The 25,927-nt window shown below is 38.2% G+C and overlaps 1 protein-coding gene across 1 annotated transcript in view; it reads left to right on the top strand.

The window, feature by feature from the left end:
• Positions 1-2,601, top strand: part of LOC113964699 (probable ATP-dependent RNA helicase DDX10) — a 48,730-nt gene extending 46,129 nt beyond the window's left edge. The window contains exon 13 of the mRNA XM_027677263.1: positions 2,079-2,601. Coding sequence (XP_027533064.1) covers positions 2,079-2,586 — 508 coding nt within the window. The 3' untranslated portion in view covers positions 2,587-2,601. The remainder of the gene's footprint in view (positions 1-2,078) is intronic.
• The last annotated feature ends 23,326 nt before the right edge of the window (positions 2,602-25,927 follow it).

Raw genomic sequence — 25,927 nt, 5'->3', positions numbered from 1 at the left:
TAGAAGAAAAGCTCTGTGAGAATTGGAGTTTTCAGCTCTGTGTACATTGTGCCTCTCTGCAGGAGAAAGAGAAGCGAACACTGATTGTGAAATCTGGAAGAGCAAAAAAGCATTTCTCTTGCAAAGGATTTGCCTCTTGCAACTTTGATCCCCTTGCTGAAGAGATTGAATGCAGCGATCTCTTGATGTGTGTTTTACTGTGCCTGGTGTTAAGGCCCAATTCCGTGTTTGAACGGCTCCAGCTGCTGCAGTGAGGCATTACATCTGCTTTGTTTGGTTATTTCCATTACACTTAGTCAATAGACCAAACTTTAACACATCCTTTCATTGCAAAGGTAGGTAGTGTTTGCTGTCAAACACTAAAACAAGTTGAAGATTGTTTCTCCAATTTCAGTTCCCAAAGCTCTCAGCAGTGCACTGTTAGTAAATGTGCAAAATACACTGCATAAAAACTTCCTTTGATTTTTTTTTTTATAAAACTCTGTTTTCTGTGTTACTGCTGTTAATTGCATGTGGAATAAGAGTGCTGAGGTATCAGAAATACTAAACCAAAATTTTTACATTAAAAATAAACTTTATTTGTTGAAAGACTTGTTCCTTATCCTAACAGTGTGGGTTGCTTTTTGTGTGCATGCCCACTTTTCAGTGTTTTAACCTGTGGCTGGTACCAAAAGTGCACTGTTTAACCACAACCGTGGTTGCATTTGGGATTTTTTTTTGTTTGTTACTTAAGCCTCTTTGTTTGACTACTCTGTCCCATTGGCCATCATTAACAGTTCAAGGCTCTCCAGGGCCTACAGTCCACTCTTACTGCTCTGCAGTACCTTTTTGATGCTTCATGGACTGATTATAATGACTCCTCTGCTAGGGAGTATAGATTTGATTTTTCTCCTATGCTATAACTCAGGTTTCTTTATTCAGAGCTGTATGGTAAAAAGAAGAAATAATGCTATCTACTTGAAGCAAGCAGCATTGTGAGGAGAGGTGGTGTATAGCTGTGCATATTCTGAATAGAAAGAGGCTAGTCTTTTATATGTGTGTATCTGTATATATGTAGCCAATGTAGCTGGTTAAATCCTTTATTCCTTTGTTAAGTGTATGTACAAGCCCCAGGTAATACTAATGCTATCTGTTCTGTATCATGTGTTTTTAAATGTAGCTGTGGTCTCTGTGTGTTCCTTGAACAGTACCGGTGTCCCCTCACATTTTTTTATTCACCTAATATGACAGCTCATGAATTCTGAAAGAGACTTTAAGTATTGCTTTTTCTCAATTTAGATTTGACAGAGTCAGGTGTAATAATAGTGGGCAATTACAAAGTTTACTGAAGTCAAATGGGCTGTTGGAGACAGGGAATCTGTTCCCATGCAATACTCTCCAGTATGGCTGATAGACAGGATTTCTGTTTTTCGCCCAATTTTTGTCCCTTCATCTAATGAATATTTGTGTAACTTTGAATTGTCATAACCAACTGGATAAAAGAATAGTTTTGTTGGCACTACTCGTTACACATGCCATGAAGGTAAGACCTTGCAGTAGAGTGGTGCAAGCAGGTGAAATTGCCTTTAAGTGAGAAATGTCTCTCCCTCAACTTTTTCTGCAGTTAGTCTTTTACCCATACTGTGTTTGTTCTTCTAATCTCTCAGTCACTGTGAGATGGTGGGGATAATGTTCTGGGTGCACTTCCAGCAGTGAAGCACATTGACAGATCAGTGCTAGCTCAGTCCTTGGTATGCTATCCGTGTATCTTCAATACCAAATTACATTGGTGTTTCTTCCACCACATTTTACTGTGAATCATAGATAATTGGGTCATATCTACAATTTGCAGCTTCTTAGTTTGCTTTTCTTCCTGGGAGATTTTTAACTGCTCTTGATAGTTCTCAGTTACTTCATATTCCTTCCTCTCCCAATATTCACTTGCATTTTTCAAGCTGGATTTTTGTGAATGTGTTGATCAAAATGAATTATCGTAATTGAAATTTAATTACTTGAGCCATCAATGACGGATTCTAATTTAGTCAAATTTTGTGTATCTACCTTTTAAATTAATTTATTTGTTTAATTCCATGCTTTAGGTCACTTGGTCTTGCAATGGCACCTCGTGTGAGGTTTCTTCAAAGAGTTCGGAAACAGCTATGTGCAAATGAGGCAGCCAATGTGACAGATTACTCAGATGAGACAGAGCAAAATGAAAATACCCTCTCCTCAAGAAATGAGGAAGGAGTGGAGAAACGTGGAACTAATTTCAATGGAAAAACATCTGTTAACAAAACAAAGGAAAATGAGAGAAGGAAAGAAATAGAGGAATGTTCTTCCAGTGAAGGTGCTGAGGAGAGTGGTGAGTCTGAGGATGAATTGAAAGAACTATCTGAGGAGGAAGAGGCAGAAAAAGAAGGACCTGTACCAAGCGGGGTACCAAACTCAGGCTCCGTGCAGTTCTTTGAAGATGATGATGATGACGATGATGATGATACTAAAGGTCTTGATTTGCTGACAGTGAAACAACGGGATGTTTTTGGTGTGGAAAATAAAGATAATCCAGCACCGGTAAGTGCACTTTACAGTAAGGCTCATGGATCATAATGATTTTATATAGGACATGCTCCAAGGAAGGAGGAGAAAGTGAAAATTCTGCCCTTAGTAGAATACTCACTTGAAGTCAGATGTGTTGTGTATGTGTATCAGGGGTCATGAATACTCCCAAAAAGATAAGTGGTGTTACTTAAGCTTTTATCATTTTATGCAGTTAGTTAGCATAAAGTAATTTTATTTGCTATACTGAATATCCTTGTACTTGCTTTAGTTTATGAATAATAGAAGTTGAATACCTGGGAAATTTTGGCAGTTATAATTCTTATCACTTACTAATTTGCTTGTACCTCTAAGTAGCTGCCACTTTCAGTCATAATTTTGATGCTGAACTGCAGTTTATAGCACTGGGAACAGAATTGCAATACATAATGAGCCACTTCTCGATAGAAATCATAACAAAATGATCTTTAAAAAAAGGTAACTTTCAAACATTTTTACTTTCAAAAGGACTTTTGCAATTAAGAATTGAGCCAGTATCAGAGAGAGTGCAAAGCATGGTTATAAAGGCTTATTGAAAGTATTCATGTAAATTGTTCATTTCCCTGGAGAGTAGCTTTATAGTTCGGATATTTCTGTCCTTGATGTTCTGAGAAATGTTGCTTTCATTTAGTCTTTAAATACAGTGTTAGAGCAAGGGTGGTTTTGTGTGTTTTTTTTTTTTAATATTATTATTTCTGTAGAGCAGATTTGGTATTTGCATATTGTGATTTTTTTTCTTTTGGTGTATCCTTTGCTATCTCACAGCTGTATTTCTGTAGTAAAAAGATACAAGTGAAATAGTCATCTGATTCAGCAAGATGTTTTTCTGAACTTATATGCATGCAAGGGGAGCCTCCTGTTAAGCAAAGTATTTATTTTTCCAACTGGTATTTTAAGTTTTTTTTTTGGTGTGCTGTTACTTAACAGCACAAGGCACTTGTCATGACCTTAATGCTAATCAGCCCACTAGCTGCATTTATAAGCAGCATCTTTCCTTTAGTATGTAGCGAAGTGTATGAACTAGTTTTATCAACTGTCTTTGTGAAAGATGAGCAGTTGCGCAGTAATCTGACCACTGCTTGCACTCTCTTCTCTACTGTGAGGAGACTGCTGCAGGTTGCCATCTTGTCTGAGAACTATGGAAACAGGGATGGTCCTGGAATGAACTTTCTGTTCCTGTTATTCTAAGCCTGAGTGGTTCTGCCCAGGCACAATCACTGCCTGGCAGTAGCTTATATTTATTAATAAATTTCAGTTTCATGTAGAAAAGAAATTGCTATTTTAAAAACAAAGTGAAGTAAAAGATTTCTGCCTTATTTAAAGAATGGTGTTCCCACAGCTTTGTTATTGCATCTACAATTTTGCATGCTGAAATATACAGACAATTTCATGCTGTTTTTGTATGTTGCAGAGTTTTGTTCAGGAAATGGTAGAAGGTGAAACTTTGAAGTAAAGGAATAAACAAAAGAAATTTTATGAAAAATACAAGTGATTTAGAAAGTAATTTGTAGGCTCACTGGATAACCTTTTAACAGTTTTCAAGCATTAAACATTTATAGGTTAGTTTATTTCAGGCAAGTCAGACATTATTTTTTGTGATTCAGTGTTTATAAACTGCAGTGAGTCTTAGTGGTTTGACTTGGTGTGCAAGTGTGGAAGACCTTGTATCACCTGAAGCATCCTGTACTTGGGGGCATAATAATGAAATATTTACTTACTCTTCTAAGCAGCTCTGACCAAAAAAATGAAAAGTTTCAAGATCTGTATCATTAAGAACTTAAATTATATTTAAATCATCTCTTGCAGAAATGCTTGTGGTAGTGAAATATGTAATTTTTAGAAAGTAGAAATGCAGAGCATGCTCTGCATAACTGTAGGAAATAGTCTTGATCAATGCATACAGTAGTGTGGGGTTTATTACCATAGTTACTGTGAAAATTGTTGATAAATTGTGGAATGCTTTAAATGTAAGGATTCTATTTTTAGTAGGAATAAGAGAATATAGGTTTCTATCACTAACCATATTAACTTTTAATGTTTTGTTATACAAATGCACATAGTAGAAATTACATAGAAAAACTCAGGCATTTAGCATTTTTTATTTCACATGTATATCTCAACACCTTATTTTGTGGATCTTGAAACCAAATTGGTAATATGCAACACTTTTTTTTTTTCCCATTTGTATATTTTCTGGATAGAAGCTTTTAAGTATGAATATACAGTGTATATTCTGCTACATTGGTTAGAGGGGTTTTTTGAAAAATTTATTCTACATATTAAGTAAGGTAGGAGTCCTGTGCAAACATTGGTATGTGGTCATCTAACTGGAGGATTATGAGTATGCCCACAAAGATTGAATTCAATTTGCCTTTATACTTTTAATATGTGTGATTGATTTTGCAGTTTCACTATTCTTGTGTTAGGCTTCTTTTGACAGCAAAATAGTCCGACTTGCTGTGATCACTGAGCTTCAGGATATGTTTTGTAAATGGAAACATTATGTTCAGTTTTAAGTTTTGAGTAGCTGTTGTTAAAGATGCCATTGGTTTCTCATTCTTGTGTCTACCCTAGTCCCTCCAATGGAAGAAGGAGCAAGAGGAGGTGTTAGGCTGGCTCCGAGTATTCTCTGTGGTGTTGTAGTGCCCGGACCTTTGATTACAAGGTGGAGTTGGCTTATCCATCTTTGTAACAAGGGAAAGGAACTAGTCAGAAGGAGCAGGGGTTATTTAAACTGATGATGGAGTAGAAGGGGATTTGTGGGATTTTCATAGAACATTTTGTTGTTGTTGTTGTATGTACGTGGTACCCAACCTAACAGTGAAAGGTAGATCATGATGTGAAGTGGGACACATCCAGTGTTAACCCTTCTAACAGTGTGACTTTCGGCTCAATTCCACTGTTTCCCTTTCTTTTTTGTGGCCCTTGGCCGCATGTGTACTCTGTCTCCATCATTTTGTGACAACAGATAAAAAAGAAAAGTCTGTTCTCTGCATTGCTGTATAAAAGGAGAAGCCTTGGATAAGGTGAAAGACCTTGGCAGATGTTGCAATTTTGTTATGAGCTTCTGAGCTTCATTTTTTAAGAGGTACTCATTGGCTGCTCAATTTATGAATTTTACTTAGATATGTCAGGATTTTTAGCTGGTGATATAACTCATGGGACTTATTTAGAAGTATAATGCTCTTATGCATAAAAAGAAGGTCAGCTATATGCATAGAGCCATTAGCAGATAGGCAGTATTTAGCTGTTGTGTTAACATTATGGAAATTATTCTTTTAAAGTGCATTTAACGCTGTTAGCAGTATTGATGTTGCAAAGGCTGTAAGTACTCCCTGGTTACAAACTTTGTTTCCAATGCTAATTGTACGAAATTAGTTGTTGCATTTGGCAATTCAAGGGCTATACTTGTTAAATTTTAAGTATTATTTATTTTGAGAACTAAGATTAAGCCTATAATATTTTTTCTTGGTTTCGTTTATACTTTGAGTCAACTTGTCAAACATATCACATACTGTCAGACTTGTCTTCTGCTCTTGAATTCTCTGTTTCAGCCTGAAAAAATACTAAATTACTAAGTTCTTAAGATTGCTCTGACTTTCTCTCTGTGCCTCCATTCCTTGTTTTATGGACCCCTAAAACTTTTCAGGTGTGTTTGCTGACTGCGTGGAACACTGTAACAAGCAAAAGCGTACAGGGGACTGCCTTAAGTAGCACTCTCAGATTCCTTAGACTTAATCTGGACTCTTGAGGAGCCTGCTGTTTGAATACTATGGTGGGAAATTATTTCATGTGCCATGATTCTGTCTCAGCTACCTGGCTTGCCCTGCAATCCAATAATATTACATACATAATATTACACTTCTCAAACACATAAACACTGCAAAATGACATATTATGACCTGGATATGTACATGTTTATAAAAGGAGGAAAGAAGAAACAAAGGTAAATCTCCCTAACTAGAGATGAGGGGTGAGTCTATACCAAGAAGCAGAGAGTGATAGCTCTTTTTTATGTGGACTTTGCACAGTAAATGGATCAAGGAAACCTAATTTAATATGCACCAAAGTGAGGACATAATCCCCTAGGGGATAGCAGGATAGAAAATACCCAAAGGAGGGCAGAAGCAGCAAGGGAGCAAGCTGGCTGGCTCTGGTAACAGCGTTTCCCTTAGGAGTAGCCTTCTTTGCTCCTGCTGTAGCAGTGTTTTGTGTCCAAGAGAAGAAAGCTGCTCTGGGCAGCCTGCTAGCTCTAAAGAGAGCATTTTTCCTTGGAGACATGTTGCAAAGCTGACATTCTGGTAGAGAAAATAGAGAAGTTATTTATTTTTAAGTTAAATAAAAGTCAATACTTTCTTTTTTAGTTATTGAAGCTGTGGGTTAAAAAAATCCTTAATTCCATGTGCCATCTGAAGCACCTCACAGGTTGTCTTCACTCTGCTGAATCTGCTTATGTACCACATCATTTACTGTCCTAATGAGAGGAAGCTATTTTGTAGTGTTTCTGTGGCTAACTTCACTGAAGTACTTTGAAACTTGTTTTAAACAGTCTAAAAGTTTTGAACCTGTTCATTAGTGGAGATCTTTCTAGGGGATTGATGGTTCGTGCTGTGCAGAGTGCTGTGAGCAGGCTCGACTATGACTTACATGCTCAGGTTTCAGTGTCTGGTGCAAATTTAGGTTGCAGTGAGGTGTGTGCTTTGTCTTGCAATTAAATAGACCTGAAATGACTGAGAGAGATGTGTGGTCTTGCATCTCAAGAAATATTAGAGTGCTGTATGATTTAAAATGATTCACTAAAATCCTATTCATTAAATTCTTCCAGTAGGTTACTCAAGCCTGAACTAACACCCTCGGTTTTAATCGTTCTTAATCACTGATTTATAACCTTATTTAATATATTGCACCAGTTTCATAGATGAGGGTGAATGAACCAAATATTGAGCATTAAATCTGCCTAGTTGTAATCAATATTCTCTGAATCCATAGGATTTGTAAATTCTAAAATGCCACCGTTTCCTTTAAAATCATTAGTGTCTGAGTGCTTGCTGAGTGAAGGCATTGGAAGTATGTATAATTATGACATAGTTTTGCATAAGTGGTGTTCTAGAAGTTGAGTGCTAAAATTGTGAAGTGCTACTAGAAATTATACAACGCTAATTTTTAAAGGAAGTGCTGCTTCCTGAAATAGTAATGCAGACCAACTAGCAAATACATATCTGGAGTTTTCCAATTACCTGTCAGCACAGTATATAGTTAAAATTATGAGAGTTATTCTTTGCTGTATAGTGAATGTCTTCTGTGATACAGACATCTGCTACTGTAAGCATTGCTTAACAAACTACCTCTGCACATTTTAAACAATATTTTGGGGCAGATTTCTAAATTTGTGTCAGAGCTGTGTAATTTTTGGCTGGAATAGTTTGATAATTATGGAAATAAAATTTGTGGATTTGGTAATGATTCATCAGCTATTAGCCAAAGTGAGTCCCTGGGTAATTCATTGCAGTATCACTAACAAGCTACAGATTGTAATTTAGTGACTATTTTAAAAAGGAAAAATGTGTTTAGTATGGTGTTTCTGAATATCAGCCTGCTGACTGACCAGGAGCTAGGCAACTGATCACAGGAAGTCTGCTTGGTTACATGGAGCTGATGCTCCTTGTTTCCATGAGACTTTGGTTTGTCCCCAGCTATGAAGAATTGTAGTGTTGGCAGGGCCAGCTGGGATGAAGTCTCTTACCTTGTGCAGGCTGGTCTCTCTGCTCTCCATCTTGGAGAAAGCAACAGCTGTTGCCTCTAAGGATAGAAATATCTGAAAGAAGCTTTGCTTTGAATGAGTGAAAGGAAATTAAACCAACTAAGACTACAACCTCTAGCTTTATTTCAGTAAAAAATAAATAAAGAATAAATGTCTTTGGGCCAGCCTGGCTGGGAAGTCTTCGCGGTGTTCTCATCCTTTACCACCCTGTTCCTGTGGTAGCTTTCCACTTATTTCAGTGTGGGGTGGTTTTTCTCCTTTGCCTGAGCTACGTGTGTGTTTGTTCCTCTTGCAAGAAATGTTCAACTAGCTGATGCTCATCAGATCAAGATACACTGCTTTGCCTGCTCCTTCTGGCCCATATGTTCTGTGTGAATCTCTGTGAAGCAATATGGTTGTGCTTGAGAAGTGAGATGTCTGGCAAACATGCCTGAAGAAAATGGGGTGCATTAGTAAATCACTCAGGAAAGCATACAGATGGGTGTCCTTGAGTGGGAAAACGAAATGACACAGGTAGCTTTTTGAGGAGCTAAATGACAGTATATTTTTTCTCAGATTTGTCCCCTATGTGATCAAGACCACAAAGCATTCTTTAAAACTGTCTTTCATGTTATTTTTCTGTGGTAGTAGTGACTGTGCTTCTTGCAGAGAGACTGCATGGGTAGGCAGCTGGAGAAGAAAAGCCAACGTCATTATTACTGTGGTTTTTAAAATTAGTTTTATCTGCTAGCAGAGTGGAAGAGGAGTGTGTCTGAGGTACTTGTGCAATGCAGATTTTGCTATGAGTATTCTGGAAAGGGAACACAAACCAATATCTATCTGAAATAACAGCAAGTACTGACACTGTTCATTTTAAACTGGAGTTGCTGAAAGTACCTTTCTTGTTTCCATAATCTCCACATTGAGCAAAATGAATATTAGTTGATGTTTTGTTTGCATTATCTCTGAGTCAGTGGTAGAGTGGCAAAACACCAGCTCTGCAGTGGCAGCTTTCCACCAGGTTCACAACAGAGAGACCCGGTCTTGCAGAGCATAAAATGACAGCATGTATTTCTGTCTTCGTAAATCTTTTGTAATGCATATCCCTCTTAGTTTTGGGGAAATACTATTTTTCAGTCACCACTCTTCCCCTGTATGTACATACAGTTCTAGTCCGAGTTCTGTTGGTGCTTACTTACAGGTAATATTCTTGCGTTTGGCTACTTTAGATCTCATTGATGCAGAGCATTAAGTCCCTTTGGTGAGGTCACAAATCCCAATGTTAGTCCCAAGTTGTGGGTTTGTTTTGTTTTTTTTTTAATGGAAGAAAATAGAAGAGCAAGCTGATAATACTAAAATGCAAAGTAACAGTTGCATTGAGCCTTACCATCTGAGGCTTGTTTGCATTAAAATACACCTACCCAAATGTACTTCAGCTATCACTGTTTACAGGTTTATAATGCAGGAGGCACATGTTCCACTGGATTCTATTGTATTAGAACCACTGGAACTCACTGATGTGGGTTTGCAGAGATGAGTAAATCCTCAGTTTACTTGTATGTTTTGAGAATAGCATGCTGACCTAGAATTACATAATCTCTGCTAAAGAATAAGTCTCTGAACTGTTGCTATTATTTCCAGTTATGTCTAGTTAGTGTGAGATTGAGCATGGGAAGAGGACAACTTCGAAAGAGTTCTGTGAAAATTTGTGTCCTGGCTCATGGATGGGTACGGTATTTGCAAGACACGTTTTCACTGTGTTTTCTTATGTTCTGTTTCTTAAGGTTTTCCCTTCAGGTTGAAATTTGAGATTCACTTGAATTGTAGATGGAAAGTATATTTGCAGAATAAATTTGAAATTGTGAGTCTTTGCTTTCATGGTGTTTTACTTGGCATTTGTGGAACAGTGTTACAGTTTCAGATAAAATACTAGGTGTTTTTATTTTTTATTTAACAGCTGTGGGTTATAGTAGTTTGTTACTTTCTCTAGCTCTTGTGCCAGTAGTTAACCGAACAATGTTGTCTGAGAAGTATAAGTAAGTTCTTGTTTGTCAATTCATTTTTATGGTGGTCACAAAAAGAGGAAGCTTTTTAAAAATAAGTATACCATCTGGAATATATTTATGGGTATGCTATATGCTGGAATGATGTGGTAGCAAGAAAATAATGATCAGTAGCAGAAATCACGAGATGATATCAATGAGAAAATCTGGTAGGTCAGTGATTGTTGATACAAAGTATATTTTGATCAGTGACTGAAAACAAATATTCATTTTATCTCCAGCTTTGGGACACAAATTTTAAATGGGAGTTTCTAGTACATGTAGCTCTTAAACCAGTTTCAAAGCAGTGTTCGAAGAGGGGGCACATTGTAAAGTAAAGCTTTGTAAGTAGCTGTGACACAAACTATTTGGTCTGATGTCAAGAGAGGATTGAAGGGAGAAAGGAGAATACGGTGAGATACTAGAGCTGATAGGTGGTAGTTTTGTATGGGTGTGACAAATCCATGAGGCATCTTTAGAACCTGATCCTTGGGGAGCCAACAGGATACTGTCTGCAAGTTCCTATCTGTCTTAACATCATGTTTCATGAAAACTTATACCATCTCTTCTGCATTTATTTTTGAATATGTGTTAGTGTGTTGCTCACTACCACATTTTTGATTATTGACTACTCAAATAATATGTGGTTTCCTTTCCTACAGCTCTTTAAGGCTACAGTAGTTGCATTTTGTAGATGTAAAGGGAAGTGGTAATCTGGTCTGACTTCCTTGGATATTATAACCCAGTTATTTTACTCTGTCACTCCTGTATTGACTGCAGAAACTGAATTTTGCATAATTGCATCTTTCAAAAGGCATCCTTTCTGGATCTGGAGAGATGAAGAGATTCAAAATCCACCACTACCAATTACTTTTTCCAGTGATTTAACTCATTTCATAGAATCATCATAGAATCATAAAATCAGCTGGGTTGGAAGGGACCTCTGAGATCATCAAGTCCAACCCTTGATCCACTACCACCGTGGTTACTAGACCATGGCACTAAGTGCCACATCCAGTCTCATCTTAAAAACCTCCAGGGACAGAGAATCCACCACTTCCCTGGGCAGCCCATACCAATGCCTGATTACCCTCTCTGTAAAGAATTTCTTCCTAATATCCAACCTAAACCTCTCCTGGCACAGCTTAAGACCATTCCCTCTTGTCCTACTGCTGGTTACCTGAGAGAAGAGACCGACTCGCACCTGGCTACAACCTCCTTTCAGGTAGTTGTAGAGAGTGATGAGGTCTCCCCTGAGCCTCCTCTTCTCCAGGCTGAACAACCCCAGCTCCCTCAGTCTCTCCTCATAGGACTTGTGCTCAAGTTCCTTCACCAACCTTGTTGCTCTTCTCTGGACCTGCTCCAGCACCTCAATATCCTTCCTGAACTGAGGGGCCCAGAAGTGGACACAGTACTCCAGGTGTGACCTCACCAGCGCTGAGTACAGGGGAAGAATCACTTCCCTGGTCCTGCTGGTCACACTGTTCCTGATCCAGGCCAGGATGCCATTGGCCTTCTCGGCCGCCTGGGCACACTGCTGGCTCCTGTTCAGCTTCCTGTCAATCCAAACTCTCAGGACCCTTTCTTCCTAGCTGCTCTCCAGCCACTCTGTCCCCAGCCTGTAGCGCTGCATGGGGTTGTTGTGGCCAAAGTGGAGGACCCGGCACTTGACCTTTTGAACCTCATCCTGTTGAAATCAGACCATCTCTCCAGCCTGTCCAGGTCCCTCTGCAGAGCCCTCCTGCCTTCCAGCTGATCAACACTCCCCTGCAGCTTGGTGTCATCTGCAAATTTGCTAATTTGTTCATGTTGTATTGAAGAGATGGGTATGGGATTGAAGAATAAAGACAACGGGGGACATAAGAAGAGGACAGCAGCAGAGAATAAAGATACTCCAGCAGATATTCCTTTGGTCCGCCAGAGGGACTTATTTTAGCACACAGAAGAATGTGAGAAGAAAATGTGATACTGTTACGGAGGAAGTGAATGACATGATATAAATTGAAAATGCAATGTGCAAATGCAAATTAAGGCAGCTTCTAGCTTATGGACAGTTTGTAACTTAATGTTAGCAAGAATTGGAAGTAATTTGGAAGGCATCCCATAGTTCCTTAGGTATGGAAAGGATGGTGTGGGAGTTGAAGGTTGTATATTTTGACTAAGTGAACTTGAGTCAAATTTCTGCACCTTGCTGGTTCAAGTGTTATAATTATCTTAATGAGGCAAGACTTAAAAGAAAGAGAAAAGTTCTTTATACCACACCTGCAGGTAGTTTTTCTCTCTTTGGTTGCAAGATCAGCATTTACTGTAAGCCAAGGAGATGCTATGTTTTCGAAAGCCAGTTTTGTTCTTGTGGCTCTACTTTCGCAGTCCTTTTTAACATGGGAAATTTAATACATAAATAACTTCTCTACGTTTTCAAGAAGTATTTTATTCTTTTTAGTACAGATGAATTTTTCAGTGAGTCATTGGAGATAATCTTGAAATTTCTCGGTTACTGCTAATCTTCTTTTATGCTTGGAAAAATAACATTCATATTTTATTTTTCCTTTGGACACTTTTTAAGCACTTAAGAGCAATAAGAGTCTTCTAAAACGTTTCATGATGTAATGTAGAACAGCTGCTAGTGATTAAAACAAAGACAGTTATAATGGAATATTTACTGGGTAAGTCGAAAAGAGACTAACCAGTAAATAGTGTTATGAGAAACATTAAGTTCTTCCAGTGGAAAAACATTGGAGAATTGAAATGTAATTTTAGATTGAGTCTTTTATCAAGTGTGAGCATCTTATTGAAAGATAGCCATTGACATGTTGTTTTCAATTTTTTCTTTAGTTACTGGAATAATAGTTAAAAGGAATTTCAAATGATGCTGTTGTTACATACCCACCTGAATGTAGCGTAAATACTGTGGTCTCTGAAATTGGTAGAGCTGTCCAGGCATCCACACTTTGCTAGTGTTGGGGTAGGTGGTAATTGATGTAGTTGAAAACTGATCTTGCTTGTCATGCTTCTGTGGGTCTTAAGCTAGATGAATTTCTTGCCTATGTGTTGGTACAGGCATTTCTGATTTGTAGTACTGGAACTTCTGGATTGTAATATCTGCAGAGCCAGACAATTCTTTAGATATTTTCCTGAAAAAAAGATGTGGAGTAAACTGGAGCAGATCTCATTTTACATCATGATTTTTCTCCTGTCTGAGCCTTAGAAGGGAATCTAGAGAAGGGTACGTTCTCTGCTGGTGTGAGATGTTGGCTACCAAGTTGGTAGAGCAACTGATACATCAGTGAGATATGAAGAATCTGTAAGAAGATGCTATCCCCTCATAGGGAGAAGGGACTGAGGGAGAAAGCTCTTCAGGATGCTTGAGTTTGCTGGGGTGAGTCAGATGACAGGCAGGAAATCAGTTTTTTCCAGTTTCTTTGTCTTTTCCTGGATGAGGCTGTGGCTGTGTCCCCGTGAGTGGATGGGCTGTGCTGTTATGGCTACAGGCGACTGCTGCAGTGAGAGCTCCTGCAGGCAGGGCGGGGGGCTTTGTCCAGCAAGTCACAGCTGCTTCCTCAGGGCCTGGCGTGTAAGGGCTCAAACTGGCACTTGATCTCTGCCACGAAAGGGGTTGAGCTACCTTGACAGTAGATGTCTGTGCTTCCTTGTGTCTCACCTCTTTCTGCTGCTTTAGCTTTTTTCAGGACCAGAATGCTACAGCATTCCTCCTCTCTCAAAGGAGTGACTTCACTGCATGATTCCTGATGGGTTATATGGTAACTCTGAAGGTACTACCCAGTTAGATAAAGGGGCATTAATGGCAAGGAGTTTAGCATTTGAATTGGAGGAATACGTATTTCTACTGCTGCATTCTGTCTCTCAAGTCTGAAGGTAATGGGGAAGGTAGGTGAAATAATTAGCAAAAGCAATTTTTATGCACATATCTGTGTCTAAAGATTTTACAACTAAAGAATTATTAGCTGCTCTTCTCAGTTATTCATCTGAACAATGCAGTGCTACTAAAAGACATATTTCAAACTAAATTTGTTCTCATTTTTGCTGCAGGAAGGCTCAAATCGACATTATTTTTATCAGAGGAAGATTAAATATAAATTAATATGGCAGTTCTGTACATATTCAGGAGGTTAATGTTTATATTAAATATTCAAACTTTTAATTCTGGGTTGTTGATTTTAATTCTGGATTGTTGATTTTCATGGTTTAACCCCAACTGGTAACTAAGCACCATGTACCTGCTTGCTCACTCGACTCCAGTGGGACAGGGGAGAGAATCAGAAGAGTAAAAGTGGAAAAACTCCTGATTTGAGTTGAAGACAGTTTAATAGGTAAAGCAAAAGTTGCACACGCAAGCAAAGCAAACCAAGGAATTCGTTAACCACTTCACATGGACAGGCGGGTGTTCAGCCCTCCCTGGGAAAGCCGAGTTTTCCATAATGCATAACAGTGAGTTGGGAAGACTAACACCATCACTCCAAACATCCCCCCCTTCCTTCTTCTCCCCTCAGCTTTATATACTGAGCATGATGCCATATGGTCTGGAATGTCCCTTGGGTCATTTTGGGTCAGCTGTCTTGGCTGTGTCCCTTCCCTAACACCTTGTACAACCCAGCCCACTGGCTGGTAGGGTGAGGTGACAGGCAGAAAAGGCCTTGGCTCTGTGTAAGCCCTGCTTAGCAGTAGCAAAACCATCCCTGTGTTATCAACACTGTTTCCGGCACAAATCCAAAAAATAACCCCATACTAGCTACAAGGGATAAAATTAATACTACCCTTGTCAAAACCAGAACACTAGGCTAATACTGTTGCCACAAAATCAGTGAAATAGTGAGTATTTAATTTCAAAATACCCCAACTACTAAATTTGTTTCAGGAGTGAACCCAAACTTTATATTCTTAATTCTCTTTGGCACTTTTCATCAATTCCTGTAGAATTTCATCCTGCTTGAAATGTGGGCATTTGTGATTCACAGGAAAAGTGCCATATGTTGGTTAAAGCCATAAATATATTTGCAAAGAGGTGCTAAGCTCTAAAAGCTCAGTACTGTCTTTACAGATGTCAGTGATCAGGGTTTACCTTGGGAATGTTTAATGAGGTGGCTTAACTTAATAACAAACCAGTTGTTTATATATGGGTGACATGAAGTTTTTCACAAGTATAACTGTGTTTGAGCATGATGACATTAATATATGGTGACTCAGGTTCTTCAGTCATGAGGAAATTTAAGATGATGGGAGAAAACTGGGTTATTTCAAACTATGTACCTGTTACTTGTTTGTTTTCCTCAATTTGGTTTGTTTACTCTGAGCAAATGCTATGAGCTCAATTTTAATGCTATGTAAAAATCATCTTCTTTTGTTTACACATAAGTTACTTAAAATTCATTGAGCAGTTCTGTGTACTTCAATGTTTGTGAGCTGGGTTTTTGCATTTGCAAAATGATGGAGAACTGTTGAAGGTGAAAGTTTAGGTCTCATGATAAACTACAATGTGAATTTGAACAGTGCATTCAGGCTTTTTAAACTTTCCTTTTTTATTTTTTTGTATATCTTGAAAAGGAAAAACTCTAGCTGTTATCTTTGGAGTTCTCTGAAAGGGGATGTTCTATCCTGCCTACATCAGTGAATTATAACTGAGTTTCACTGTCTTGAGACAGACTTCTGCTGTTCTCTTATGTTCAGAAGAGGGGCTGAAATCTATCAACGAGCAGTTTAGGACTATCTATCATGTGCCTTTTCCATCTGTCCTTCATAGGATCCAGCTGAAATGTATAGCTACTATCTAAAAGGACTTGGTACAAAATAGAAAGTCAGTGTTTGTGCAGTGATACCTGGGGCATCTGAATGTCAAACTCTGTCTGATGAAATTGCATTCTTCTCCTATTTTAATAGGATCTCAAAGATAATATAGTTGAATTTTATAGTTGTCATAAGGATAAGGTCAGCAAGTAGATCAGAGATGAATTGGAATTGACCGTTTTCTTTTCACTTGAGTAAATTTACTGATTTGCTAAGCTACCAACCACTCAGGATTCAGTGTATGATTAAGTTGTGTGACAGGCTGGGGTTGTCTTAAACTTTTCTTTAAAAAAAGGTATGTACCTTATGTACATAAAATGTTTAACCCTCATATGTTTCATATATACAAAGTGTATATGTATATAATGTATAAAAGTACATTATATTCTATACAATAAAAATTTATGTAAGTTTTGTTTCATATATATGCAATTCATGTGTATGTGTCTATATATATGAAAAAGATGCTACCCAAATATATCTGCCTTTAGCATCTTTCCTAAGAAATCTTACTGTTGAATCCCTGAACTCAACATTTTATATGGGGTTAATTTTGCTGTTGTAAGTGGCAAGAGTCTGATGATGAAGATTTTAATTTTTCTGGTATTTTTTACAGTCTCAGCTAGGAGTACCGACTCTTTAACAGGAATTTTTCCATATTTTGTGATTGCCTGGAAGACACCCTGTTTTGGAAGGCAATTGGCAAAAGCCACAGGGAAGCAGGGTATACCCCTCTCTCAGGCAGTTTTGTTATTGAAGATATTTCATATGATGGTTATAGGATAAACTTATTTTTTACAAGAGGTGTGCCTCATGTTGTGTTCCCTTCTCTCTTACTTCCTTTGTGTTGTTTTTCTTTTTGTTAGTGCTGACTCTGTCACAAATACGGGAGTTAGCTGACTTGGGAGAGAGAATTGCTAACTAGTCGGTTTTCTTTGTACAGAAAGATAAATTTGCTGCCAGTCTTGTATTTAATCTAAAATGCTGGTCATCCGATTTTCAGGAAAGAGAATGAGTTGATATCATATTGAACTCATTTTTATATATAATTAAGGCTGGATGCAAAGATTTCCTGTTAATTCCGGGGAACAGTGGTAGGTGTTTCTGAACCCCCCCCCCCTTCAAGGATTATTGTAACGTAAACAATGCTGCTTACCTTCAGGTGTAGATTGAGATGGTTGAGGATAGGGTTTATGTTATGGCTGTATATGATAATGAGTAGCTAGATTTGAGGAAAACTGAGTCATCCCTTTTGGGTTATGCAACGAACATGATTTCCTTCTGTGTATGTCGCTATGGTTAATAGGTGGAACTTATGAAGATGCCCACTGTGATCCAGGAGCAGCAGAAGTCACCTAACTATTGTTTAGCATTAGCTCTAATTACTCACTGGGAGGGAAGGGATTTGAGCTTTTTGGTTTTGTTTTCTTCTAGGCAAATTTCAGAGAAGGTATGGCTCAACAAAAAGGCATATATAGTCATAATATTGAAAAAGTATATAGAAATAGTAGATTTAAGGAGGGAAGGTAAAACCACACTGATATGCAAACAGAAGTGGGAGTTTCTGTGGCAATTAGAATTCTTTAGTTCTTCTGAGACATGAGCTAATTTAAAATGTGTTGATTGTTAATACTTCACCTTTTTATTGTATTCTTACTTTGTGTTGGAAATGCTAATGGCAGTTAAGCCAGTGAAATCTACTTTCTCTTTCATCAGAAAGCTGCTGCAGTTGTTAGACATTATTTTGTGAACATCTGTCACTTTTAATATTGAGTTGGCAACCCCCCAAACTGTTAATGAATAAATGAATTCTAAGATCTAAATGGGCTGTGCTTGTATTGGAAAGCTTCAGTGGCTAGTTGCATACATAACAGAGAGCACTTCCAAATATTGAGTCTAGGCTAATTAGGTTATTCTGATATATGGGTTGTTGATGAAAGCACTTAAAGCTTTAGTTGAAAGAATCTTCAAACAAACAAACAACAACTAAAAACCCTACCCAAGAACTCCCTCTTGAGCTTCATTGAGAAGTATTGCTAAACCCAGCTGTGTAGTCAGAGTAATGTGCCTGCTGTCCCAGACCTGGATTTGACAGCTGACTAGTATAGGCAAAGTGATGAGTGGTAGACAACCGCAGAGACAATTTTTTGATGCTGTCTGGGGCAGGAGGGAAGGGAAGGTGCATAAAATATTATTTTTTGTAATGGTTGCTCAGCACAGAAACACTGAGACAGCAGCAGTATCCCGTATTCTCCACGCAGGCTTTTTCCAAACTGAGTGCATCAAAATGCTGCATTGAATAAGTGTGATTTTTTGAGAGATGAACTGTTCAGTTCTTGAAGATATAAAAGAGGGATATTTTTTTTTCAGTGTCTTCAAGGCATTCAGATACGTGGGTTAAGGTGGATGAAACCTTTTGGGTAGACTCAGAGGTGAAAAAAGGTAACTGCTTCAGAAGGAATGTTTGCTTTAGGAAGTGTCAGAGACCTTTCTGCATGGCCTGGGGCAGGTTAGCAAATCCTTCTGACCCTTTGCAAAGCACTTAATATACATGATGATGCTTAAAAGGTTATTCCTCTAAGTACATTCACAGATGATTAGAGGGATGGAGCACCTCTCCTAAAAGGAAGAGCTGGAGTTGTTTAGCCTGGAAAAGAGAAGACTTCTTAGTTGCCTAATTCTGGCCTTCCAGTGCCTGAAAGGAGCCTACAGGAAAGATGGAGAGGGACTATTTATAAGAGCATGTAGTGATAGGACAAGGGGAATGGATTAAAACTAAAAGAAAGTGGGTTTAGATTAGATATTAGGAAAAAGAATTTTTACTGTAAGGTTGGTGTGGCACTGGAAGTTGCCCAGAGAAGGTGTGGATGCCCCATCCTGGAAGTATTTAAGGCCTGGTTATATGGGGCTCTGAGCAGCCTGGTCTAGTGAAACATGTCCCTGCCCATGGCAGGGGGATTGGAGCTAGATGATCTTAAAGGTCCCTTCCAACCCAAGTCATTCTGTGATTCAGTGAAAACCTCGTGCTTGACTTGCAGAATAGTATTATGGTTAGAAATTAGGTACTAGAAGTCTGGAATTAAATATGTAAAATGTATAGTAGTACAGAAGGCATCCTGGCCTGTATCAGCAATAGTGTAGCCAGCAGGACCAAGACAGTGACCATCCCCCCTGTACTTGGCACTGGTGAGGCCACACCTCAAATCCTGTGTTCAGTTTTGGGCCTCTCAGTGCAAGGAAGACATTGAGGTGGGAGCATGTCCAGAGAAGGGCAGTGAAGCTGGTGAAGGGTCTGGAGTGTGAGTCTGATGAGGAGCCGCTGAGGAAGCTGGGATTGTTTAGCCTGGAGGAAAGGAGCCTGAGAGGGGACCTTATCATTCTCTACTGTTCTTCTACAACTGCCTGAAAGGAGTTTGTAGCCAGGTGGGAGTTGGTCTCTTCCAGGTAACAAGTGATGAGACAAGAGGAAACAACCTAAAGTTGCACCAGGGGAGGTTTAGATTGGATGTTAGGAAAAATTTCGTCCCAGAAAGGGTTGTCAAACACTGAAGTAGGCTGCCCAGGGAAGTGGTGGAGTCACTATCCCTGGAGGTATTTAAAAGATATGTAGATGTGGCACTCAGGGACATGGTTTAGTGAACCTAGAAGTACTGGGTTAGTGGTTGGACTTAGTGATCTTAAAGGTCTTTCTTTTCCAACCTAAATGATTTTATGGTTCTGTGGTTCTATAAATCAGCTCAGTGACACAGGCTGTAGTATTGCAACTTGGCAAATGAAGATAATACCTTGATCTTGGCAACTAGAATATTCATGAATTGGAAAACAAATCTGACCTTGCATGTATGCTTAAGTGGTGAGGCTGACAGACTGCTGTTATGTGCACTGACTTTTGCTAGCATCCCTAGTACTCAAGCAAGGTATGCTCATGTGTGGGGTAGTTTGGAAATCTGAGAGCTCCTCTCTCTAAACCGCATCAGCTCCCCCAAAAACAGAACTCAGAAAGTGTTTATTCTTTTTGCATGGATTTGCATCTTAATCTCATCCAGCTTATCTGACCTGTGCCCCATGCTTTTGAAATAGAGTTGATACTTGCATCTGAAATAGGAAAGTTTAAAGGTAATATATAAAATACATTTGTATAACCAAACGTGTGATGATTCTCATCTCAGAAGTGCTTTTCAATGGCCATGACAGCAGCCAGCTTGCAGTACCTGTTGGTGCATTTCCTTGCATTCGCTTGGGTGTGAAGATGTACTTTAAATAACCCTAAAGTTTTAAAGCACTTTGCTTGTCCAGATTTTTAGCAAATAATTGAGTTTGTAATTTTGTACTTTATGAAGACTCCATGAGTATACTTGCCTTGGCAATATGTCCCAAGAGATTCTTTATTATTTCTTGAATGACAATCTAAGTGCTGTGCTCAACCACCCTAATGAGTGAGCTGAGCATGTGACTGGGGAACTAAGCTGTTACTGACAACCTGTTCCCTTTAGATTTGGTTAGGGCAGTAAATAAAAGGTACATAATTTGCATAAACCTATTAAGTGGTATTCTCAAGGGGAATATCAATAATTTCCAATGCCATTTTCAGTGCTGACAGTTGATCCATTTACAAATTAGATATTGGAAAGTGTTCCAGTGAAAGGACATGGTAGAGTCGCTTGTGGCTATGGCACAGGAGTGTCAGGAAAATGCAGAAAGTGTGAGTCCTCCTGTGAGCAGTGAGTACCCAGTCTCATATATTGGTGGAGTGAATGGAAAAACAAGCTATACCAGTACTGTTGTTTGAAGAGTAAGGTCATTTCAAATATTTCAATACAGATGAAAAGAGATTAATGAGTAGAGTATAAATTACATGTGAATATCTGTTTTAACTTGAGTGTATACAGATACTTGTTTTTCTGCATAAAACAAGCCCAAATTAATCACAATGAAATTGAACATATGTTATTTGCACTGGCTTGTTTAAAATCTGTTTCACAACCAACATGAACAACTCAAATTTTATGGAGAAGAAATGCTTTTATGCTTTATGGTGTCTCTTTGAGTGGCAGATTGAAAAAGTTCAGTACATCATCCTTGTAAAATAGAAAGCTTCTATATTCTGTCTATTTAAAAAGGGAGTCATAGAGTAACTTAGCTTGGTAAAGGTCTATGAAAAGGCAAAAGTAAACTTTCCTTTAAATCTTTATAGCATTGGTTTTGGTTTCTCATTTAGGTGTTTCCTATACAAGGCCTCACATTGTGTTACCTTACCATTCAAGAGGGTGACACAGTGGTAAGGTAGGCCAGAGTTTGTGTGTGACTGTGTCTCCCAAAAATAAAAATAATTCGTTAATAACCACAGTTATGAAATACGTATATCAAAATCCTCCTTTTTTATTCTGAGATGGAAAATTAGTGTGGCCTGGATCATGGTGATGCTGATATGTGCTCCAAGTACAGCTTTAACACTTGTTTAGGATGTCTCAGAAGCAAATGTTTGGTCTTTGTTGTCTTTTAACACACATGTGTAAAAGGGTTTTCGGTAGTTTTTAAAAATGTTGACTGGTGTAGAAAAATGAGGTCTAGAGACACAAAGAGAAAAGATTTGTACTGTATTAAACCCCTTCATTATTCTAAAAAATAATATTTGTCATAGCTTAAAAAGCATATTTTAATTTGCAGAATAGTAAAAATAATATTCAAAGTCAACATTGGATTGTGTTCCTAGGGTTTGAAATTATTATTTTATTAATGCTGTGTAATTAAAATGACAAATGGAAAATTAGGACTTGGCATTTGGGAATAGTTTTATTGATATAATCCATGATATATTTTGCATGCTTATTCAGCCTGCAAGTGTGCATGACTTCTTAGACTTTTGGCCATTTGTTAAAACTTAAATTAATGAAAGCTTTGTCAAAAGATGCTGTGGAAGAGCTAGTAGTAGATATTGACTTTGTGGTAATGATTCAAACTATAATTATCTCTTGTATTTTCACCCATTGTGAAATATTTGTATAGAGGTCACAGAAATATTTTAGCAAGTACAATGTATATTTGTTGAATACTTTCTGATTTGAAAATGTGGTGCTTTTATGCCCAGAATTAATGTCAGGTTATTGTTGCAGCAGTTTTCAGTTCTGTGCCAATGAAATTGGCAGCTTTGATTGAGTGTTGCAGTGCAGTCAACAGGATTGTAGTTTGTCATTTGAGAATGTCTTGGTTTCAGCATGGAAATTCTTGCAGCAGGAGGAGCTCTAGGCTCTGCCAGTGTGCCAGGCTAGCTGAGGTTTGCCTGCTGTTCTGTGTCTTAAATGGCAGGATTGTTAGGATAAAGGCTGTCACTCATTTAAGCACTTGCTTGATTTCTACTGGAATTCTCAGACTTGCACAGTATCAAGGTAAAATATTTTTAAAAGTGAGTACTTTGAGAACAATCAATTTGGCGAACAATCAATCACTGGAGCAATGTTCCCCGCTGCTGAATGTTTTCGAGAGGTGTCTGGACAGCATGCTAGATAATCTCATGTCGACTCCCTTTCCTGTGAGAAGTTGGATCAGATGGTGTTTTGCAGTCCTTCCTGATTCTATTTTGATATGGTTATGTGGCAGATTGGTAATACACCTGATGGACAGGTATGTACACTAAGGAGTATCAGGAGCATCTGAAAGCATAGTCAGAGCTCCCAGGCATCAGCTATTCAGTGCAGTGACTTCACCTTGCAGCACAGCCACCACTGCTGGATGCCTCACATGTTCAGCAGTCAGCTCCTGATTTCTGGTGTGGCACTTCAGGATGAAGCAGTACACTTTGATAAGACAAAAACCTTATGGTTGTACTCTGCAAAAATTCTAGAGCTGATGATTGAACAGCTTTATACATTAATGTGTCATGAACATGACGGGCAACACAACCAACCTCAAATTGTCCTAAGCTGAGACACCGCTGTCCCCAGTCATTAGGGGTCTGATAAGAAAAAGTGAGTAAGCCTGACACATGGGCTTGCTCCAGAGTTGGTTAATCCTTCATCTCCTCTATTGCAGTGATGCAGGCAAAAAGCAAATATTACTGCTGATTTCAGAAGAATTCTGGGAGGGATTTCAGGATTCCTGAGTTGCTCTTTTTTTTCTTGACTTTGTGTCCAGCTTCAAGTAGAAATTGAAACTGATGCAGACAACTGTGCATATTGGTTTAGATGCAGATGCAAATGATTGAATTGAGATTGTAGACTTAAAAGTTAAGTAAAAGGGAACAGAGTTTTGCTTCTTCAGGTTGTCATTTTTCCTATATGGCTTGATACTGTGCTGTCTTCAGGAGATTGGGGATGGTGGTGAGCATATTTAAAAAGGAAAAAAAAAATCTTGCAAAAACCTTCAAAATTACTGGACTGTCTCTAAAGTAGAAAATGTTTTATTTTTTTAATGCTTTTTATTATGAAAGCAGCAAAAGAACTTATTTCTTTTCTTTCAAAGAGGTTAAGGAATTACAGGAATAGTTAAATTTTAAAATTGTTGTTAAGCTGGTTAAATAAAAGGATCTTTAAGGTAACTTATCGCTTTTAAAAAGAGAGTCTTCATCCCTGTACATGCTTCATTCTTTTTGAATATAATGCTTTGAAATATTTGTGCGCAAATGAGTTTAAAACAAAAGGGATTTTCTTTGGATTTCCTGAGATTGTATGTATTTCAGCACCAAGATGGAATGATTTCCGTGTTCATTACAGCACATACACACATGACTCTGTAGAAGGGTGTTTGGGAAAACCTGAAGTACTGATGATCAAATCTGTGAAGTTAATTTTACTGACTCATTTCCTTTGAAGGAATGATGTGTCATTAAAACATGGGACAGATGAGATGTGGTGAATCTTCCCTTTGTTGGTCTTAAACAGTGTAACTGCTGCAATTTTGTTTGTTCCATAGAACAATTAGAACAAATTTTCCTCAGTCATGGTGTGCTGATTCAGTAGAAGACTTAGCTGTCGCTGTGTTGAGTCAACAAACTAAGAACCAAGTCAAGAGCCTTATACTGTGCTTACCTTTGAAGGCAAATTATGCTTTATAAGTGCTGCTGCACTTGTTCTGAGGGGTTTTTCAAGTGGTACTTCAGTGTTTTAAAGGGGCACTTAGAGGTACTACATAGAACCGCACAGGTTTGATTGTATTTTCAGAGCATTTAGTGAAGTCTCTATTCCTTTAAACAATGCCTTTATTTTAATAGAAATTAAATGATAGAGCCAGGGTGGGTCCTTAGAGAAATTCCCTGACCCTCAAGTTCATTGTGGCCAAGAACTAGTCTTAAAACGCTATTCTCATTTTTAAACTTTCTCCTATCCTCAGTAATGAACTTAGAGACATGAATTAGACTGTTTATTTAAATTGCCTTTAGCTCTATCTATTTAGGAAGCAGCAGAATAACCTTTTGTGTAAATGAAAGCAAATACTAGTTTGCATCCCTTAAACCTGTGTCATTGCAAGCAAGTTGCTGCCTGCATGGCATAATACATGTTTAATTTGGGACCTTTTCCACTCATAAATATTGAAAATATAGGTGATATTAAATTAAATGGAAGTTTAACTGTATAAAAAAACCCTGAAAACTAGGTATGATGTTTTCTTAATTAGATGAAAACGTGATTCCATTATGAGAAAATTGTTTTTGATAGAAGTTATTGATATTTAAGAAGATTATAAGATGAAAGAAAAACTGTGGATCTTCTGGTATAGATTCTTGGTTTTCCCTCTTCATCCTGGAGCTTTTAATGAGTTTAATAGAAAAATAGGTTCTTTATCTTGTTCTTGGTGTTAATTTTGTCAAGAGGAGATGATTTGTACTGAAATAAATATATATATACACATTATAAAAGCTAAGGGATCTTTTTGTTGTTCAAGACCTCATGTGTAGCTCAAGTGTTTTATTCAATTTGCAGATTGGCTGCATAGTTTGTGTTTTGCTTTCTTAGAAGTAACAGCAGAAAATCTGCCATTCTTATTCTGAATCCTTACATTGATCATTTGGTGATTGTCCTCTCAGTTTAAAAAGGTAAGCGAGCTTTGGCTTCAGTATTGAGGTGTCAAAGTTGCCCATGTCCTGCATGTGGAATGAGACTTAACCTGGCTCATTTCCATCTCACATTTCTCTGCAGTTAAAGTTTGTGTGTCTTCTGCAAGGGGACCACTGTGCGCTTCATAGGTCCCCCCATCATGTGTGCAAGCCAAGTCCCTTGAGATGGTGTGGGACAGGGGAGAGAGAATGTGGTGTGACCCCACTGCGCTGTGGGAGCTGGTGGGGAGCCAGCTCAGCCCTCTCATCAAGTGCTCTGGCCTCTTAGGTGTCCCTTGTGCAGGAAGCATCAGTTGTATATTTTTGTTGGCCTTGTTTGTTGGGAAAGAAGTCTGCTGAGAGGTCTGAACTAGTGCTTTCTGTTTGAAATAGGGACAAGCATTTTCACTGATAGGGGCATAGCAAGGTTGTAAAGTACTGTCATGTGTTTCATGAATATATGACTTGAAGTATGTTTATTGTATAGGATAGAGAGATGTTGATTGTATAAGTAGATTCTAAAGGCCAGTGCTTGCCTGACTGTTTACCATTACAGGATGCTCATGTGTAATCAGATTAAGCTTCAAAATATGCAATTTGAATTATTTTTTTCTGACTATATGAAATGTTTTATATAGACAAAATATAAATGGAAGAGTAGAAATCTGACAAAGCACACTCTGCCCATAGAAAACACACCAAGAGTTTTAGTAATCTGAAATGCTCTTCTCTCTTTGCATT

This window comes from Neopelma chrysocephalum, unplaced genomic scaffold, assembly GCF_003984885.1.
Source record: "Neopelma chrysocephalum unplaced genomic scaffold, ASM398488v2 Primary Assembly neopelma1_43, whole genome shotgun sequence".
In the NCBI taxonomy this organism is placed as follows: domain Eukaryota; kingdom Metazoa; phylum Chordata; class Aves; order Passeriformes; family Pipridae; genus Neopelma; species Neopelma chrysocephalum.
The sequence above is the reverse complement of the archived record's forward strand: the minus strand, read 5'-3'. Positions and strand labels throughout refer to the sequence as shown.